The sequence below is a fragment of the Coffea arabica genome, chromosome 2c (assembly GCF_036785885.1).
Source record: "Coffea arabica cultivar ET-39 chromosome 2c, Coffea Arabica ET-39 HiFi, whole genome shotgun sequence".
Lineage (NCBI taxonomy): Eukaryota > Viridiplantae > Streptophyta > Magnoliopsida > Gentianales > Rubiaceae > Coffea > Coffea arabica.
In genome coordinates, this window is record NC_092312.1 from 12,637,199 (window position 1) to 12,659,360 (window position 22,162).

Genomic DNA, 22,162 nt, shown 5'->3' on the forward strand with positions numbered 1-22,162 from the left:
ATTGAGAAATCAAATGTACAGCATACTCTCCTTAAATCACCATTTTTTGAATACTCTTTTTCCAGTGGTGCAGGAATGCTTGCCACCCTTAGTGCCTGTTTGGAATTATAGTGGCTTATTAAACAGAATTTAATTTGATAGAAATTTTTTAAAGTGCTTAGTGACTTATTAAAAAAAATACTTGATCTAATAGAGTTTAAAATAAAAGTACTTATTAAGTGCTTAGGTATGTTATATGGATGCATACTTCATACTTATTATGTATTGGATGGATGATATGTAATACTTAAAATTCATGGTTTTCTCCCCTTAAACATATAAAGTTTTCAAAACTGTCCTTGTAAATTAAACTTTTTCCCGCCACAATAATTTGGAAAATCTAGTCAAATAATAAACTTTTTCCCGCCACAATAATAATAAACACCCTGCTAGTACCAAAAGTTAAAACAAGCATCTCTGAACTTTCTGTATCTAGGCTAGTCTAAAACCCTCTCCGTCCCTTTCTCTTAGACAATTCCTCACCCACACCATCTTACTTCCTTCCTCGTCTTGTTCTTAGCAGTTTCCTCCATGGCTAATCAGGTATCCGAGTGCCTTTGCTTTAGTCTTCTTGACGTCAACGGTAAACGAAGCAAATTTTCGCTTTGTTTCACTTGCAAAAATCGCATTTTCCCGTATTTTCCATGCTCCTAATGTCGGTTAAAATTGTATCTTTACTCTAAAATTTGGATTTTAAGCAAACAATTAATACTTTGTCTTCTAATTTTTCTTTCCTTTTCTGGACATTTCTAAAATAGAGCAAGTTATATATACGGTTATTGCATAAGAGAAAGGTTGATGCTTATTACGTTAAAGCACTACAGTATCTACCTCTTTTGTTGGTTTCTTGTAGCCAGAGCACCTCCTCAAAAAAAAACAAAAAAAAAAAGAAAGAAGTCATACACAGTTTTTGACTCAAATTAGAAATTATACGTGGTATATAGCTAAATGACACCTTTTTTTTTTTTCATTTTCCTCCATTTTTACTCGTGACTGCCTGCCTGCCCCTTTAATGAATTTTTTTTAAGTCATTCATTTTACTTTCTTCTTAACAGGCAGACCATTCATGGCTGAAGGTGCCAGGGGTTGTACTACCCGTAGCTGATCAAGGTCCTCATGGTAATATAAGTAAATTCATGATTTTTTTATTTTTCATATTTTTTTGTACTTGGAGAGGATATTAATTTGTATAATTCGTTTTTGCGTTGTGTCAAGACATATGTTGGGCTTACGTGGCTCCAGAGACAATGTCCTCGCAACACAAGGCATTGCATGCAGACAAAGATCATTTGCCATTATCCAAACAACAAGTTGTTAACTGTACAAAAAGTTGGTACCTGAACAGTGAGGTAGCTGATGCTGAAAAAGATGCTACATTTACTATCAAGCGAATATTTCTATACACGGCAGCTGTAGAAATTTGTCTGGAGTGGGATTAGCCATTCAACAGTGAAGATAAGAGATGTAACCCACCTCGTGGGGCAAGTGGTACTTGTTTTGAAAAAACCTTTATATTGTGTTTGTTAACTCATCGTAATAGGTTATTAATTCATTGTAAACACACAGACCCAGCATTTTTTTGTGCAAGATATCGTTGTTCCAGAGAGTGATGAAGAAATTAGAGAAGCAATCTCAAAGTTTCCAATTGCTGGAGCAGTGCATATATACGACAGCTTAATAAATTGGAAGGAGGTTGGAACAAATACGATTATTAAACACGTTTAAGAATTCATGCATGAAAACCTTGTAACACTAAACCTTTTACAGGGCATCTACGCTGGACCGACTCTGGATGAAGAGATTAATAGTTCTGGCACCTTGGGCACACACGCAATCTTGTTGACCGATTTGCGTGTAGAGGATGGGATAGAAATGTTTGAGTTTAAGAATTCTTGGGGCGACTGGGGGCAAGATGGCATTGGAAAGATAAGGAAAGAGCTTGTTTTTAGAATCTCATATTCAACCGGGATTAGTTGGTCTTGGCTAGAGAAAGGCTTGAAATCAACTATGGACGTGGGTGTTTCAAAAGATCAAAAAAGAGATGGGGATGGAGGGGACAAAAGGGATTCTAGAACAAAATCAAAAGGAGGTAAATTTAGTGGCTTAGTTAAAAGGTAAAACCCAGGTGGCAACTAAAACAGGTGTGAAGGGAAGCAAAGGTGGCAGGTCAAGGCTAAGAAGTGGCGCCAGGTAAATGACAAATTTTACGGTTAAAAGAGTAACAAAAAGAGAAAAAATAGTTTTATATACTATTTGTTTTTTTCTAACATTTATATACTATTTGTTGTTGTGTATGATTAATGCTTATTTTCTCTGACGAAATATTAGTGGAATTGAGATGTTGAAGGGTGAACTAATTGGCCAATCATGCCCGTGCACTGGTACGTACTCACAGTTGTCTTATGGTAAGTAAAGAAACAGGATATTGTATTCTTTGTAAGGTGTACAAGTATATTTTGGATGTGGTATTCTTTTATTGGAAAATTATAGGTATTTTGGGTATATTAAAACTAAAATTTAATAGTCTTGTAACACCGTTTAAAAATAATACTAGGCATTGTGCCCCGCGATTTTTGTGGGGTGTCCATTATTGATTGTTTAAGAATAATGTTAGATTTATTTAATAATTAATATTTAGAGTGTTTTATATGATAGTAGGGTTGGAATAATAAATAGAGGAACAATATATTGGATTAATATATTTATAAATAGATATTTGTATTTAATTTTTTAAGAGTAACATGATGTAAATATTATTTAAATTAATGGAATGTAAATCATTTTTTAAGAGTTGAGATAAATTAATAATTCAAATAATTTCGATATGTTTATTTTTATATTGTTAAATATAAGTGGAAGTAGAATAAAGAAAATTTAGGGAACAGATAATTGCTATGTGCAAGAAGCTGTAGTGGACACGTTTAATTATAATTGTTGGATAAAGTATCTGCTAGTTGATAATTGTTTTCATTGAGTAGGGTGAACATGATGACACTTCTTTCGTGTAAGAAGTGTTTTTGTGGGAATATTGGCCAACTTTCTGTTATTTCTATTCCTTCTAGTTGAAAGATCCATCGAGTTTTAGCATGATTGCAATTGATGACTCTTATGTTGTCTGTTTGTATATGCGAGGGTATATCACCAATGAGTACCTGAGATAGAAAATAGGGAAAAAATATATTTGTATTATGAAATGATAGTAGCAATGTAGTGTATGAATTATATTGATTGAAATGTAATTTGTATGAAACTCACCAAAGATTCAAGATCGTGCGATAGATAGTGGAAGAATTTAGTATTAGAAAAACTAAAAGAAAAGAACTATAGTGAAGAATATAAATTCATAAATATAATATATACAAAATAAGGATTTTTAACAATTTGAAATTATAAATTTATAATCATATATTTGTATTTATTGATGAATAATTGTTTTTTGAATCAATAAATATTGGATTGATTTATTTTTTAAGTTTATATATATTAGATACATGTCAAGTACATATGATTTTCATTCATTTGTATCAATACGAAATAACATAATCAATTTATATATATTGACTGGATACACATAAAATTTGTATTCATTTGCATATATTAGATGCATGTAGGATATTTAGCGATTTGCATATTTTTTCATATTTAATATTTTTGCTAATATATACATTTTGGAGAAAATTAATTAAATTTATATTTATTAGATACATGTTAAGTACGTATGATTTTCATTGATTTGTATTAATACGAAACAGTATAATTGATTTATATATACTGATTAGATACACATAGAATTTTTATTCATCTGCATATATTAGATGTACGTAGGTTTTTTAGGAATTTCCATATTTTTTCATATTTAATATTTTTGCTAATATATATATTTTGGAGAAAATTAATAAACAAGTGAATAAATATAAAAGAAGGCTATTTTATGTATTAGATGTGCATAGCATTTTTAGTGATTTGCATATTTTTTAATAGTTAATATTTTTATCAATATACACACTTTAGATAAAATTAATAAATAAGTGAGTTAATAAATAAGCAGATAAATATAAAGAAGGAAGGAAAATTATAAATATAGAAATAGTCTCAAAATTATAATTACTTGATATAAATAACACTTATTATACGTTAATACAATGTAGTATTATTAATTTATATATATTAGATATACGATAAACACATATAATTTTCATTGATCTGCATTAATATAAAACAACATAATCGATTTATATATAATGATCAGATACATATAGAATTTTTATTCGTTAGTATGTATTAGATATACATAGGATTTTTAGTGACCTGTGCAATTTTTTGATATTTAATATTTTTTCAATGCACACACTTTTGACAAAGTTAATAAATAAGTGAGTTAATAAATAAGTGGATAAATATAAAGAAGGATGGAAAATTATAAACATAGAAATAGTGTCAAAATTATAATTATTTCACATAAATAACACTTATTATATGTTAATACAAAGTAGTATTATTAATTTATATCTATTAGATTCATGATAAACATATATGATTTTCATTGATCTGCATTAATACAAAACACCATAATCGATTTATATATATTGATATATATATTGATTAATATGTTTGTGTATATAGCAACCTGCATTTTTTTATATTTAATATGTTTGTTAATATACACATTTTAGAGATGCACGTAGGATATTTAGCGATTTGCATATTTTTTCATATTTAATATTTTTGCTAATATATACATTTTGGAGAAAATTAATTAAATTTATATTTATTAGATACATGTTAAGTACATATGATTTTCATTGATTTGTATTAATACGAAACAGTATAATTGATTTATATATACTGATTAGATACACATAGAATTTTTATTCATCTGCATATATTAGATGTACGTAGGTTTTTTAGGAATTTCCATATTTTTTTCATATTTAATATTTTTGCTAATATATGTATTTTGGAGAAATTAATAAATAAGTGAATAAATATAAAAGAAGACTATTTTATGTATTAGACGTGCATAGCATTTTTAGTGATTTGCATATTTTTTTTAATAGTTAATATTTTTGTCAATATACACACTTTCGACAAAATTAATAAATAAGTGAGTTAATAAATAAGCGGATAAATATAAAGAGGGAGAGAAAATTATAAATATAGAAATAGTCTCAAAATCATAATTATTTGATATAAGTAACACTTATTATATGTTAATACAAGGCAGTATTATTAATTTATATATATTAGATATAGGTTAAACACATATAATTTTCATTGATCTGCATTAATACAAAATAGCATAATCGATTTATATATATTGATTAGATACATATAAAATTTTTATTCGTTAGTATGTATTAGATATACATAGGATTTTTAGTGACCAACATAATTTTTTGATATTTAATATTTTTTTTTCAATACACACACTTTTGACAAAGTTAATAAATAAGTGGATAAATATAAAGAAGGACAGAAATTATAAACATAAAAATAGTGTCAAAATTATAATTATTTCACATAAATAACACTTATTATATGTTAATACAAAGTAGTATTATTAATTTATATATATTAGATGCATGCTAAACATATATGATTTTCATTGATCTGCATTAATACAAAACACCATAATCGATTTATATATATTGATTAGATACATATAGAATTTTTATTCATTTGTATGTATTAGATGTATATAGGATTTTTAGCGACTTGCATATTTTTTTTGATATTTAATATGTTTGTGTATATAGCAACCTGCATATTTTGTTTATATTTAATATGTTTGTTGATATACACATTTTAGAGAAAGTTAATAAGTAAGCGAATAAATATAAAAAAGTGATAAAATTGTAAACATAAAAATACGTTGGTCAATATACACGGCTTGAAAATTAAGATAATATTTTTTATTTTATAAATATTAAATTACTATAATACATTTTTCCAAAAGAATTTTAAAAAATAGCAGTATATCTAGTTTAGTAAACGATTTGAACACTTCCGCATATAGCATTTTTATTGATTTGCATAATTTTTTGAAAATCAATATCTTTGTTAATATATAAAAAAGCAGAGGAAATTATATTTTGAAGAAGGAAACGTTTACAAAGTTAAAGAAGGAAGTTATACGTTGAAGGAAGTTAATTAATAAAATTGATAAATTAATATATCTAATTTTTGTCAATAGAGTCCGATAACAATTGCAACAGCGAAAGATGGACAGGAAACAAAAGGGTCCGATAACATATTGCAGCAGCGAAGGATGGACAGCAAACAAAAGGACAAAACTGAGCATAAAATTACAAAGAAACCAGGACAAGGGCACAATTGGAAGAAGGGAACAAAAGCAGAAATGAGCAAAAAGGCACCAGCAGCCAAAGGGGCTGCACGGAAGCTGGAAAGGATCAAAAAGGACGAAATCAGCTGCGAAACCACAGCGAAACCGGCACAATCAACTGTAGATTTGGCTTCGCGGCTTTTTGTAGTTTAGATAGCTTCCGGTTCCTATTTTTCGGTTTGTTATTAATGGTTATTTATGGTGGAACTTGGAAGACCTTCTTGCTTGTGTTTCCATTTCGGTCTTTTCTTGGTATTTTGCAGTGAAACGTTTTGACTGCTTTGCCCTCTCCCCTCTCCTGTATATGTCAAGAATAGTTGGATAGAAAAGTCAAACAGGGTAACTTTTTAAGTACACATCTTGGGCGAGGAGATTGGCAAACAACCGCAGAGGATTGAATTAGGATTTTTAATTTGTGTTTTGGGTAGGGCGAGGGGAATAACTGGGGCAGATAACATCAGCTGACATGAGTATTTCATTTGAAAATCCCATTGTTGGTGATATAGGTGGAGATCAGGAAGATTCTTTAGGGGCTTCACCACCCCAAAAGAAGCACAAGCTTGATGATAAAGAATGCCATGGTGCCAAGGAGAAGGAAAAGGAGATGCCAACATCAGAAAAGGATTCCTGTTGTTCAAATGAAATTTTTACCATTTCTGATGAGCAATTTGAGAAATTGAAGTTGGACTATTGCCCCGAAGGGGTCGAAGAGATTGATCAAGATGTATGGACCAAGTATTTTAAAGAGATCGAGGAGAGTGAGGTATTTATGTGTGGTATTTGTGATGTTCTGCATTGTTTTTTCTTTTGCCCCCCCCCCCCCCCCCCCCCCTTTGTCTCTCTTAATCTAGATTGATCTTATTTGGGGCATCATTCCTTTGTGTTAGGGTTTTGACATTTATCATTATCCTGGTCTATGTTTGATGGCTCGATTTACTCCCCTGGATGTTGACAATTTCTCGAGCGACTTGGCTGAACCGTCAAAAGCTGCAATTGTGCATTTCAACAAAGAAAAAGTAAATGTTCCAAAAATTAATTTTTCTTTTACTCTTTTCCTCTGTTAATATTTATCACTTTTTACAGCTGCATTAGTCTGTTACCTATTTCAAGTGAATTAAACAGTAAAATCTTTCAGATTAAGAATTACAAATTGGAAAAGGTTGAGAAGGCAAATGCACAACTTGGCGGTGCTGGTGTCAATTACTACATAACCTTTCAAGCCAAGGATTTTGTTACTAATGCTTTTGATACCTTCCAAGCCTTAGTCTGGAACGGGTGGAATCCAGAATCTATTGATGTGCAATTCTGCCGGCTCAAATCAGTTCCTGCAACTTGACCTATGCTGTTCCAGGTAATTCAATCTAATTGGGTTTCTGATATTGGTTTTGAACTTTTATGAGTTATCAGTTTATAGGTGGAAATTAGGAATTCGCTAGAATAGCAGCATGATCTCCACACTGTGTTTTCCTGTGTTTTTCTTCCATATACTGGGTAAGTATAATGAGCCCATGTCTCATGATTTTAGAAAGATACCAAAAGTCAGCAGTGGAGGTCCTTCTGGAACAATTTATTCAGGAACTTTCTCCATGGTTTATATCGTACTTCCTCTGCTATGTCCACACAAATAACTTTACAGAAATCTACTAAGTTGATGATATAGTCGGCTTCTTCCTCCTCAGGGTTGTCATATAGTGAAATCTGGTCTTGACATGAAAACTACGGTTGGCAGTTGACTAATATGCTGGTTCTACAATCATCAGAGTTCTAGTCTATGAGTCTGTTAAGTTGACATATGGTTTTTGCTGGGTGTAATCATGGGCATGCTACATGCATGTTTTGAGGCTTGATGTGGGTTTGATTTTGTTGTTGTTGCAATCTTTATGCAAAGCAACAATTATTGTCTTGGCTGCTGCTATACATTGACTTGTTATGGATGTGGGATATTCAGCTCTGTCTTTCAAAAACTTCAAATTTGTTGCCTAGTCCGAACCCTTTGTTGCTATTGAATATGCTATTCTTGGATGCAAAGGTAATTTAGGTGTGGTGGGGAGGCTATTTTGTCACTTTGTTGCAGATAATCTGTACTTCATTTTTTCTGGTGATTTTAGTTTGCGAGGGACTCGAATAGGCATAACATGTTGTGTAATGTCTTGTTTTTCTGGTGTGGCATAATATATATGTTCTGATTACAAGTCAACTTTGTTGCATAACTACACATGCTATTGGAATTAAAGATTGCTACTTTTCACAATCATCAAGGTTAACTGGAAATGTTGCTTGGCATTTTAGTATGTGTTTCATATCTCACATGTTGCTTGATTTTAGCATTTCGTTCCCATATAATCTGGTAGTAATGCTGCTCATGCAATGTACATATTCTAATTAAGGCGCAATTTTAAGTTTTTGAGTTTATTGTTTGTGATGTTTCCAAGTTTGTAAAGTGCATTATATATATATATTTTTTGTTTGTGGACCTTTTTGTGTTTCAGTTTGTTCTTTTAGCTTATGAATTCTTGTTCAGTTGCTGCGTTCATTTTGGTGGCTGTAATATCACAAATCTACAGGTGCCCTTTTTGCTTTTAGAAGAAATGTATCCTCGCAAACTTTCTGAAACTAAAATTTCTCATCTGCAATCAACTTTAAGGTTATTAAAGGAGTTTAAAGACTTAAAAGAAAATTTATGTGAATTGATAGGCCAATTATGTTCTGCAAGTATAAATGAAGTTTGATGAGCTTCAAAGATCCATGTTTACTAACTTGGTATTCAACTTTAGAATCTTTGAGTCCACTGCCAACAACATTGAACCAAAAGATAAGTGAATTTGACAAGCCTGTGAATGTGATTTTGGATCCCTGCAGACTGTAGAATATGCCTCTCTGCTAGAATTTATTAGCAAAACCAAGTATGGGAGAGGTTTATCGCATGTAGCTAAACATTTATGCAGAATTTGTTTGTTTCAATCCTGTGTTGATATGCTCCTCTAAGAAGGGTAGTGTGTTGTATATATTGTCTTGGCAAAAACTCACTGGATAAGATAATTAGGGCAGAGGCTTATGATCTATAGCTAAAGTTTTAAGAACTGGGCATATTTGATCCTATGAGGAGGACGGTTGGATTTATTAGTTACTTTATTCAACTTGACAAAATGCTTTAGCTGCAATCTTGTGGCTGCCTTGATTGTCAAGTAAGGCCTTGCCCGTACTAGTTCTATGGTAATTCTTGGCACCTGGCCAGTTCTCTTTCCGAGTCGATGATAAACAAGTTGAAATTGTTGTTGTTTAATAAATGTCATTCACAGGTTTTCTGTTAAACGTGCAGGTTATGGAGATTGTTCCATATCGCACTATTAGTTTGCTTCTTTTTAGCTGATATAGATGACTAATGTATGTAAGAAATAGAACTTTGTTTGATGAAGTTAGATGGCTGCTGGCTGAAGCAGATTGCTGCTAAGGTTCTTGAACTTAGTAACAGGAGACTTGATTCGTGACAAATTTGGCTGTCATGTAAGTTCTGTATGTGGCACCAAATCTCACCTTGGATGCTGGATGACACACTTTGTGCTGTTGAAGTTCTTGAACTTCGATTATGACTTGATTTTGCTGATAACTGGTTATTTTACTTAAAGTGTGTGGGATTACATTCAACGGGCTGTGTTAGTCTGTCAACGTTGCTACACATTTTGCTATTGGGCATTCTAGATCGTATTACATGTGATTTTGCTTTTACTTGGCTATCTTGAGAAGTGGATGATGTTTTAATTGTTTTTAGGAGATTAGGAAAATTTGTTGGATTGGGAAACATGTGAGAGCACAAATCTTCCAAGGAAGAAATGAGTGCCCTGCAGTTCTCAATTCAGATTTAGCCAATGAAGTCTCTTTCGAGCTCAGCCCCATGTGTTAGCTTACAATGTCCGAGTAATGCAACAATCGACTATAAACTCGTCTTTATTAATGACAGTGCAACTGTTCTAAACAATAAAAAGAAAAATTAGAGAAAAGTAAAGGATATCAAGTTCCTTAAAAATTTTGGTTGTCTTCGTTTGACTCTAATTCCTTCCTAAACGAGGAACAAATTATTAGAAGAAAATTACCCAAGAATACGCTCCAAGCCTTCCAACGGCTGTTATTTTATAGTTTTGAGTTTATGTGTGTTGGTATTAACTATTCAAAATTTATTACGAATTATAACCTACCCAGATTTCTGATGACGAGCTCATATTTTGTCTACTGATGACATTTTGTGTCAGCAAGGTAGTCGTTATATTCTATCACAGTATTGCCCCTTCAAAGCTTCCACCATGACGGACCAGCACGAGACGCGAGACGGAAAACCCAACAAAAACCTTCCTCAACCTTCTTCCGAGAAATTCCCAGTTGGATCCTCTGGTAGCGGGTTCTCTTCCGGGCCAAAGTACCCGAACCCACCTGAGACGACTAACCCGGACCCGGCCACTCTCAGGGAGCAGTGGAGGTATGCTACTAGGCAGTATAGTAGATGGTATTCTCAAGCTTGGGGCGCCGCTATACTTGCGGGTAGAGGTGGCAATTTGTCCCAAGTCCCAATGGGTTACCCATGCCCATTGAGACTTTGGGCGGGATGGGTATTGAAATTTAATATTGGGTTTAAAATGGGACAAATCCCAATTGTACCCATTAATTGATGGGAAATTTTGGAAAATGCTTGGGTACCCATTGGGCTCAAATAGCAAGGGCTCCGTTTGGATTAACTATTTTTTAGGGGTGTTTTTGAAATATTTTATTGTATTAGTGTATATGAAAAATTTTTACTATAAAATTTTTTTGAAATATTTGATATACTAATATGGATGAAATGTTTTTTGAGTTATTGTATATTACTGTAACATTGTATTTGAAAAACTTATTTTTTGAAAAAATAGCCAATCCAAACGGAGTCTTAGATTCAAAAATTATCTTTAACAATTTTTATAGTCATGATTGTATATCTATCTTTTCCTTTATTTGTTAATCCAATTTTTAGTGATAATCCTGAGTATAAAGCACTTGCATGTTTATTTAATAAAACTAAAAGAAATTTAATAAATCAAAAATATTAAAATTATATAAAAAATAAAAAAATAAATTAAAGAAAAAATATATATAGAAAATATATTTGGGTATTGGGCGGGATCAATCTAAACCCATCCCAAAGTGATCCCGCCCAAATTAGTCCCAAAACATATATGGGTAAGGTTGGGCCCAAACCCATATGACTCGGTTCCATCTTAAACCCAAGCAAATCCCGCCCATCCCGCCCATTTTGCCACCTCTACTTGCGGGTCTGTCTTTCTTTGCTCTTGGTTGGATAATTAAGGGTTCTACAAAATTAAGGTTGCGAAATTTGGAACAAATTCTAACCAGATTTAGAGCCAAGAACGTTGTGATATCACCCCAAACTCAAACTTACCCAACTTGTAATCGTCTCCTTCTTTTGTCAAGGCTTGAATAATGGAAGCATAATCCCCTTCAAAGATACAGCCCGTAAATTTTTGCAAGTCGAACAGCTTTGCGTGCAGCCACCTCCCATAAATTACCCAACCATAAAACATAACCGTTGCAAGAAAGAGCCTTATATATATATATATATATTTGAGAATTTAGCTCTTACTTTCTAAATCTTGTGAGAGTATTTTAACATTTTGACCTAACATCAGCATAAACTTACACATCCATTTACAATAATAAGAACCCCCGTCAGTAATTTGAAGTTTACATGTAAATGAGAGAAAATAAAAAAGAAAGAAGAACTCAAATCAGTACCAGCAGGTAGAGAAACAAATATGTATGATAAGCATAAACTTACGTTATGGGATACAAAACATACCTTGAATTGATAATCACATATGTATGTTGTCAACTTGGTGGCTATCCGAATACTGAACTACAGAGATGGAGAGATAAAGACATGAAGAGAAAACAGAAAGTCTTTTGAATTGAAACGCCCTATTAAACTATCTGAGGGTTGCTAATTTAGGTGATTTCCTAGAAATTTAGGTGGAGCCTTCATCTGATCTGCATCTGTCATTTGTTCTTGTTCTCTGCAAAAGGTGTAGGCCAGAAGGAAGTGTGTGTGTGTTCAATTATCGATTTCTCTATTGCTGCAATTATTGAATTCAGCCAGACAAATTCCTTTTTTTTTTTTTCAACCTATAAATCATTGGTAGTTCTGTACTTGCCCCTTTCTCTATCATCGGTTGAGGTGAATCGAGGAACCTTAATTTCTTCCAGGAAACAAAATACAAGTTCGAGAAGGTTGAGAATGCGAACTCATAAATTTGGTATTGTGGTGTCAAGGAAACTATCACATAACCTTCCAAGCCTACGATTCTCCTGCTGCTGATGCTGTTGATACCATCCAAGGTTTGGAGCCCACTATTAGATGATTCATAACCTGCCGTGTAGGCTCCAAAAGTGGCCCACAATGTCACATTAAAATCTCAAGGAAAGGAGAACGCCACATGACATTGATGAATTGAACATTTACGTGCTTACATAAATCGGAGTCGAATGTAACATTTTTATTACAAACATATACAAACTATCTAAAATGAATTGGAATGTGTTCGAAAATTATTAAATAGTTTAAAAATAGTTATACTGGCACATTGGTTTTCGAGTTAGATATTTTGTACTCCATCCGTCTCATAAAAATAAGCTTATTTTCACCGCTGGTTTTCTAGTTATATATTTTGCACTCCATCTCATAAAAATAAGCTTATTTTCACTTTTAAACATATTAAGATGATAGTTATTGGGATCCTTTTTGGTTAGTAGTTTTCTTATATGCCCCCTTCTATTAATACTTGTTTTAGTATTGTATTTAATACTTCTGGTAGAATGGATGACTAATACATTCATATACTAATTTATCCTTTCAAAAAAGGAAACAATTCTATAATTTGGAACAAACACAAAAGAAAAGTTGTCACATCCTCACGGGACGTAAGAAGTAGTAGTATGCAAAGTGGAAAATCTCATTTCTTTTTTATTAGGTAAAGGCAATCGGTTTGTGATCATGGACAGAATTAGAGGGGCCCCCAGAATTTTATAAAATTAGGTTTTCCTCTCTTAGATTATTGAAATTTTTAAAAAAAATCTTTATAAGTTAAACATTTTGACTAGTAAAAATCAGAAAATATTTTACATTATATACTTAAATAAATATATATATATTAAAATCTAAAAAATCTATTATTTCAAAAGATTAATCCTTATTAAATTAACTAAAAACATAAAACACATTTTTTTGAGAATAAATTACATATTTTACCACTCAAACTCAAGCACGAACTTCACTTCAATTTGCTTCTCGAGCTCCTTATACTTTATACGAGTCGAGTTCAAACTTTAATATCAGAGATTCATCAAGTTCAAGCTTAGATTATATAGTTCCAGCTCGAGCTTGAACATGCTAGTATTCAAGTTCGATTGAACTTGTTGACAGTTGACACCCCTATTTTTAGAAAGAAAGTTACACTATATATTTGATCATAAAAGGAAATTCTTAAACACATTATTGTTGAAGTTTGTATACAAAATGAAGAATAAAAAGATGCATAGCTAACAAAGAAAAAGAGAGGAAGAAAAAGGTTTAAAAAAAGGTTATTAGACCATATCCTTGTAATGAGGATATTATTGTCTTTTTGCTTTGCATAAACAGAGTCTTTTGCCAAAATAACCTTGTTTGTCAAAAAACATTCCTACAATTATTCAACTCCAAATTTTATTACTAATCTAATCTTTTGACCATATCTCCTAACAAATACCAACCTCCTCTATGTTTTTTCAGTCAAATTCTCTAAAATCGGCAACTTCTTGTCAACATCATTAGCAACACATGAGGTCTAAAATAAAAGCACAAGTCTCCCATCCTTAATCTTACTTGCTATTCCTCCAATATAGCCATGTGCATAATGAATTCCCACCCATTGTTGTACAACAAAAAATCAAAACTAAAACCATAGAAAGAGTCAATAGAATAAACAAGTGAAGGAGACTTTTGTACAAACATACTGTTAATTCCAATTTCGTTGGATTTGTAGTGAGTTTCTCTTTTTTATTTAAAATAAGGAGGACATCAGAAAGAGAAAATCACCAGAATTGGAATGGAGGTGAATAATCAAATTTTAGATTTTGGGCCCATTTATGGAGGCATACTTAGGTTGAGGTTGAAGTATCCAAAACTTTTCAGATGAGAGAAATTGTAGAAGAGTGACAAATAGAGATAGAGTATTCTAATCAAAAAAGGGATGATGGATTCATTTTAGATTGTATTAATGGCTAATGAAAGGGCTTATTCATTTTCGTTTGATTCTTATTGGATGGATGGTAGAAAATGTTACTATGGGAATAAAGTATGAAATTGAAACACTCTAGGAATATTCTGTTCAAAAAATTTTGTACTAAGGGACATATAACTTAAGCAATAGAAACAAATTAAAGGATAACCCACTTCCTTGATTTTAGAAATAAGCCAAGGATAATCTACTTTCTTGATTTTAGAAATGAACCATACTACATATGAATAGAAACAAATTAAAGGACAACCCAACATATGGCTTAAGCGACAGAAACAAATTAAAGGATAACTTATTTCCTTGATTTTAGGGATTTTCATATTTATATATCCCTTACTAATGTCATGATTTACAATTGCGTCTTGTAGGTAGACTCTTAGGCATTCCTATGTTTGTATATCCTAGTAATATCATGATTTAGAGTTACCTATCCTCTTGGTTGAGCATCTTCAAACCTCTCCTTTGTCTTGAATCCGGAAAAAAAATCAATCCTCTCCTTCCCCTTGAACTTGGAAAAAAAAAATCTATCAAGCTGATTAAGACGAATCGAAAAAGTAGACTGAACTTGACTTAAGGTAAGGAAGCGAGTGTTGAAAAACACTTCTTCTTCACAGTCTGCCTATCCATTAATGGTTTTTTTATCATCCATTTTTACCTTCTTCTTAACAGGCTATCACTTCATGGTTAAAGGTTCCATGAGTTGTACTACCTATAGTGATTGGGTAATATTCATGATTATGTTATTTATTATTATTATTATTTTATATTTGGACAGGATATTATTGTGCATTTTTCTGTTTTACATTGTGCCAAGACATATGCTGGGCATATGTAGCTCCAGAGGCAATATCATCACAAATGAAGAATATTTACCACCATCCATCCAACAAGTTGTTAACTGTGCAAAAAGTTGGTAGTAGAAGATAATGAAAAAGATACTAAATATACTATCAATTGAGTATTTCTATATGAGGGAGATCTAGGAATTTGTTTGGATCAGGATTACTAGTTCAATAGTCAAGATAAGAGATCTAACCCATCTCGTGGTGAAAGCATAGGTTGCCACTAAAAACTTGTTTTGAATAACTTTTTATATTGTTTAGGAGTCTATTGACTGATCATAATACATTATTAATTCATTATAAATGTACAGACTCAGCTGTTTTGTGGTCCAAGATTATGTTGTTCCAAAGATTGATGAAGAAATCAGGGAAGCAATCTCAAAGTTTCCTATTGATGGAGTAATGCACATATAGAATGTTTAATAGATTGGAAGAAGGTTCAAATCTAGTGTATTAAATACCTATACTGTTGAGTTTGATCCCTATCTTTTGATGTTTACAAAACAAATGGATGATACTAATATTTCTTCAAGATATATTTTCAATTATGAAATTATTTGATTCCATGAACAAGTGCAATTGGAAGAAGACAAAGTATGCTGAAGCTGTCGGACGCTCAAAAAGACTGCATCGGACGTCCGACAACCATTGAGTATCTTCGGACGCAGAAAACCAGCCTATCGGACGTCCTAAGGAATTGAAGAAAAATTCTCAGTTTTACATCATACATTCGGACGCAGAAAACCAGCCTATCGGACGTCCGAAAGAATTGAAGAAAATTTCTCAAACTCACTGACTGCTGTCGGACGCATAAAACAGTGCTATCGGACGTCCGACACTACCAACGGCTAGTTGACTGTTCAGCTACTTTCTATCCGTTGGAAGCTTTAATGAGGCTCTTTCTTGGTCCTATATAAATAGTGGTTGGTCAGATACTTCAAACAACTTTGGCACACTGAAGATACAAAAGATCTAGAGAGATTTTAGTGAGAAAATACTCCAAAAAGAATATTTGTAGTCTTAGTGGTGTGAGGTTCATTGTAAGCTTTTCATTTGTGAGTGAATCTTTCATGAGTGTAGCTCTGTGAGGGTTGTCCTGAGGGATAGTAAAACGTCCTGGCTTGACCGAGTGCTGCTTGGGGCAAGGAGGAGGTGAACCTTCCTTTGTACACAAGAGTGATTGTAATTCATCAACTTGAAGTAGCTTGTTTCAATTAATCTACAAGCTCAAGAGGAGTTGGGTAGTTAATTGGTTTGCAATCCTTTCCTTTTTATTTACTTATTGTTTCGTTTATGATCTTTGCATTGGTTGTTTTTGGGCCTTACAATTGGTATCAGAGCTTGGTCTCCTTGAGATTAAGCTCAATCGGCTTTGGAGTAAAGATGACAACCAATAATGCTATGTTTTTTGAAGGACATTCTGTTATTAGACCACCTGTGTTTAATGGGTCAAATTATATGAGTTGGAAAGAAAGAATGATTATCTTTTTGCAATCTATTGATATCGAATTGTGGTTTATTATTAGTGAAGGTCCATATGATGCCTCTCTTATAGATGAAAATACTCATGCATCTAGACCGAAAACAAGAAGTGAACTGACTGCTGTGGATAGAGCTCATCTCACCTTAAATGCAAAAGCCATGAATGTGTTATATTGTGCATTAGACTCAAATGAATCTATTAGAGTCAAGGGTTGCAAGTCAGCTAAAGAAATTTGGGACAAACTGAAAGAAATTCATGAAGGTAGTGAGAATGTTAGAGAACAAAAGAAGTCCATTCTAGTTACAAAGTATGAATCTTTCAAGATGGAACCTCATGAAAATGTTGATCAAATGTATTGTAGATTCAATGATCTCATTAAAGATTTAGAGGTGCTGGAAAAAGAATATTCTCTTGGTGAGAAAAATAGAAAAATCCTGAATGCCTTGTCCAATGATTGGGAAAATAAAGTGACTGCTATTGAGGAGGCTAGAGATTTGAATACTATGCCTATTGAATCTCTTATTAACTCTCTTACCGCTTATGAGCTGAAACTTAAGACTAAGGTGCAAGAGGAAGAGGATGCAAAAGTGCGAAAGAATATTGCTCTAAAAGCCTCATAAGATGAAGATGATTCTGCCTCCCTAGATGAAGAAGATGTGGAAGGTGATGACAATGATATCGCTCTCATCACAAAAAGTTTCAAACGAATACTCAACAAGAGTAGATTCAGAAATGGTGGATCTAGCAATTCATTCCCAAATCAGTTCAACAACTCGAGAAACAAAGGGAAGCTAGAGTTCAACAAAAAGCAAACTGATCAGTGCGTTGAATGCGGCCAACCTGGACACTATGCAAGTGACTGTCCAATGATGAAGAAAAAAGAAGGAAGAAAACCAAGAATAAACAAATTTCAATTCACATGGAATGAATGCAATTCCGATGGTGAAATTGAAGAGGAAGATCAATCTGCTCAATTGGCTTTCATGGCCATTGGAGATGATGAGGTAACATCTTCTAACTCTCAATTTGAAAGTGATGATGAAGATGATGATGATCTTGAATATTTCATTATAAAATTGCATGATAGTTTGAAAGAATCTTATGTTAGAAACAAGGAGTTAAAACAGAAAATTAGTTTTTTGCTTCGAGATAATGCAAATCTTTTTCAACAAAATAAAAAGTTGAAAGCTGAAAATGATTACTTCAAAAAAAGTGAGACTGCTTTACACTTGGATCTTGATAGAAAAACAGGTTTTTGTGAAATGTTCAAAAGGGAACAAGATGATTTGAAAAGAAGAATGGATGATTTAAATGAGTTGCTTCAACATAAAAAACAGGACTGTTTTCAAAGTAATAAATCAAAAACTCATTTTAAGATAAATTCTGCTGCAAATGAGTTTGCTATCCATAGGAGAAGACAAGTAAGATTTATTAAACTTGTTCATATAAATAATTCCCTGATTATGTGTAATTTCTGTTGTCAAAAAGGTCATATGAAAAGTGATTGCTATGTGAGAAAGAATATAAAAAAAGGCATGAAATACATGTGGATAGTTAGGCATGATGCTAACTTTAACAAGTAGGAGATTTTGTTAATCATTGCAGTGATTCTTGTTCACAATATTCTTCTTTTGATATTTCTGATATTTTGATTTGAGTTTTCGCTGATATTTTTGAATACTACTGAATCTATATGATGTCAAAAAGGGAGAGAAAAGAACTATTCTGATCTAACGATGATTTGCTAATTTCTCAGTAATAAGTTGGTATGTTGGTATTGCTGAATTCTGCTATCATTTCTCTGTTTTTGTTTGAAATATTGGATTTTCTGTTATTGTTGTTGGATTATGGTTGCTGGTTATTACTCTCATCTTATGATGACAAAAAGGGGGAGAGATGGATGCAATGTGTAAGGGGGAGTTATTATGAGATTATGAGTTTGGCTCTTAAAAGTTTTGATTGCAATGATTGAGGGGGAGCTTATACTTATTTTTGTTTCTTTCCATCCATTGTTTTGTCATCATCAAAAAGGGGGAGATTGTTGAGTTTGATCCCTATCTTTTGATGTTTACAAAACAAATGGATGATACTAATATTTCTTCAAGATATATTTTCAGTTATGAAATTATTTGATTCCATGAACAAGTGCAATTGGAAGAAGACAAAGTATGCTGAAGCTGTCGGACGCTCAAAAAGACTGCATCGGACGTCCGACAACCATTGAGTATCTTCGGACGCAGAAAACCAGCCTATCGGACGTCCTAAGGAATTGAAGAAAAATTCTCAGTTTTACATCATACCTTCGGACGCAGAAAACCAGCCTATCGGACGTCCGAAAGAATTGAAGAAAATTTCTCAAACTCACTGACTGCTGTCGGACGCATAAAACAGTGCTATCGGACGTCCGACACTACCAACGGCTAGTTGACTGTTCAGCTACTTTCTATCCGTTGGAAGCTTTAATGAGGCTCTTTCTTGGTCCTATATAAATAGTGGTTGGTCAGATACTTCAAACAACTTTGGCACACTGAAGATACAAAAGATCTAGAGAGATTTTAGTGAGAAAATACTCCAAAAAGAATATTTGTAGTCTTAGTGGTGTGAGGTTCATTGTAAGCTTTTCATTTGTGAGTGAATCTTTCATGAGTGTAGCTCTGTGAGGGTTGTCCTGAGGGATAGTAAAACGTCCTGGCTTGACCGAGTGCTGCTTGGGGCAAGGAGGAGGTGAACATTCCTTTGTACACAAGAGTGATTGTAATTCATCAACTTGAAGTAGCTTGTTTCAATTAATCTACAAGCTCAAGAGGAGTTGGGTAGTTAATTGGTTTGCAATCCTTTCCTTTTTATTTACTTATTGTTTCGTTTATGATCTTTGCATTGGTTGTTTTTGGGCCTTACAATTGGTATCAGAGCTTGGTCTCCTTGAGATTAAGCTCAATCGGCTTTGGAGTAAAGATGACAACCAATAATGCTATGTTTTTTGAAGGACATTCTGTTATTAGACCACCTGTGTTTAATGGGTCAAATTATATGAGTTGGAAAGAAAGAATGATTATCTTTTTGCAATCTATTGATATCGAATTGTGGTTTATTATTAGTGAAGGTCCATATGATGCCTCTCTTATAGATGAAAATACTCATGCATCTAGACCGAAAACAAGAAGTGAACTGACTGCTGTGGATAGAGCTCATCTCACCTTAAATGCAAAAGCCATGAATGTGTTATATTGTGCATTAGACTCAAATGAATCTATTAGAGTCAAGGGTTGCAAGTCAGCTAAAGAAATTTGGGACAAACTGAAAGAAATTCATGAAGGTAGTGAGAATGTTAGAGAACAAAAGAAGTCCATTCTAGTTACAAAGTATGAATCTTTCAAGATGGAACCTCATGAAAATGTTGATCAAATGTATTGTAGATTCAATGATCTCATTAAAGATTTAGAGGTGCTGGAAAAAGAATATTCTCTTGGTGAGAAAAATAGAAAAATCCTGAATGCCTTGTCCAATGATTGGGAAAATAAAGTGACTGCTATTGAGGAGGCTAGAGATTTGAATACTATGCCTATTGAATCTCTTATTAACTCTCTTACCTCTTATGAGCTGAAACTTAAGACTAAGGTGCAAGAGGAAGAGGATGCAAAAGTGCGAAAGAATATTGCTCTAAAAGCCTCATAAGATGAAGATGATTCTGCCTCCCTAGATGAAGAAGATGTGGAAGGTGATGACAATGATATCGCTCTCATCACAAAAAGTTTCAAACGAATACTCAACAAGAGTAGATTCAGAAATGGTGGATCTAGCAATTCATTCCCAAATCAGTTCAACAACTCGAGAAACAAAGGGAAGCTAGAGTTCAACAAAAAGCAAACTGATCAGTGCGTTGAATGCGGCCAACCTGGACACTATGCAAGTGACTGTCCAATGATGAAGAAAAAAGAAGGAAGAAAACCAAGAATAAACAAATTTCAATTCACATGGAATGAATGCAATTCCGATGGTGAAATTGAAGAGGAAGATCAATCTGCTCAATTGGCTTTCATGGCCATTGGAGATGATGAGGTAACATCTTCTAACTCTCAATTTGAAAGTGATGATGAAGATGATGATGATCTTGAATATTTCATTATAAAATTGCATGATAGTTTGAAAGAATCTTATGTTAGAAACAAGGAGTTAAAACAGAAAATTAGTTTTTTGCTTCGAGATAATGCAAATCTTTTTCAACAAAATAAAAAGTTGAAAGCTGAAAATGATTACTTCAAAAAAAGTGAGACTGCTTTACACTTGGATCTTGATAGAAAAACAGGTTTTTGTGAAATGTTCAAAAGGGAACAAGATGATTTGAAAAGAAGAATGGATGATTTAAATGAGTTGCTTCAACATAAAAAACAGGACTGTTTTCAAAGTAATAAATCAAAAACTCATTTTAAGATAAATTCTGCTGCAAATGAGTTTGCTATCCATAGGAGAAGACAAGTAAGATTTATTAAACTTGTTCATATAAATAATTCCCTGATTATGTGTAATTTCTGTTGTCAAAAAGGTCATATGAAAAGTGATTGCTATGTGAGAAAGAATATAAAAAAAGGCATGAAATACATGTGGATAGTTAGGCATGATGCTAACTTTAACAAGTAGGAGATTTTGTTAATCATTGCAGTGATTCTTGTTCACAATATTCTTCTTTTGATATTTCTGATATTTTGATTTGAGTTTTCGCTGATATTTTTGAATACTACTGAATCTATATGATGTCAAAAAGGGAGAGAAAAGAACTATTCTGATCTAACGATGATTTGCTAATTTCTCAGTAATAAGTTGGTATGTTGGTATTGCTGAATTCTGCTATCATTTCTCTGTTTTTGTTTGAAATATTGGATTTTCTGTTATTGTTGTTGGATTATGGTTGCTGGTTATTACTCTCATCTTATGATGACAAAAAGGGGGAGAGATGGATGCAATGTGTAAGGGGGAGTTATTATGAGATTATGAGTTTGGCTCTTAAAAGTTTTGATTGCAATGATTGAGGGGGAGCTTATACTTATTTTTGTTTCTTTCCATCCATTGTTTTGTCATCATCAAAAAGGGGGAGATTGTTGAGTTTGATCCCTATCTTTTGATGTTTACAAAACAAATGGAT

The 22,162-nt window shown here is 32.7% G+C and overlaps 1 protein-coding gene across 3 annotated transcripts; it reads left to right on the forward strand.

Moving 5' to 3' along the window:
* Positions 1-6,384: 6,384 nt before the first annotated feature.
* LOC113726093 (uncharacterized) lies at positions 6,385-10,108 on the forward strand. Of its 3 annotated transcripts, none has more exons than XM_027249623.2 (4): positions 6,385-7,145; positions 7,270-7,398; positions 7,518-7,733; positions 9,782-10,108. In XM_027249623.2, the coding sequence occupies exons 1-3, from the start codon at positions 6,849-6,851 to the stop codon at positions 7,716-7,718; spliced, it is 627 nt and encodes a 208-aa protein (XP_027105424.2). In that variant the 5' UTR covers positions 6,385-6,848; the 3' UTR covers positions 7,719-7,733; positions 9,782-10,108. The 3 variants fall into 3 exon arrangements, with proteins under 3 accessions (XP_027105424.2, XP_071930543.1, XP_027105422.2); XM_027249621.2 differs by having other exon boundaries at positions 6,390-7,145; positions 9,702-10,108; XM_072074442.1 differs by having other exon boundaries at positions 6,388-7,145; positions 7,518-10,108.
* Positions 10,109-22,162: the final 12,054 nt, after the last annotated feature.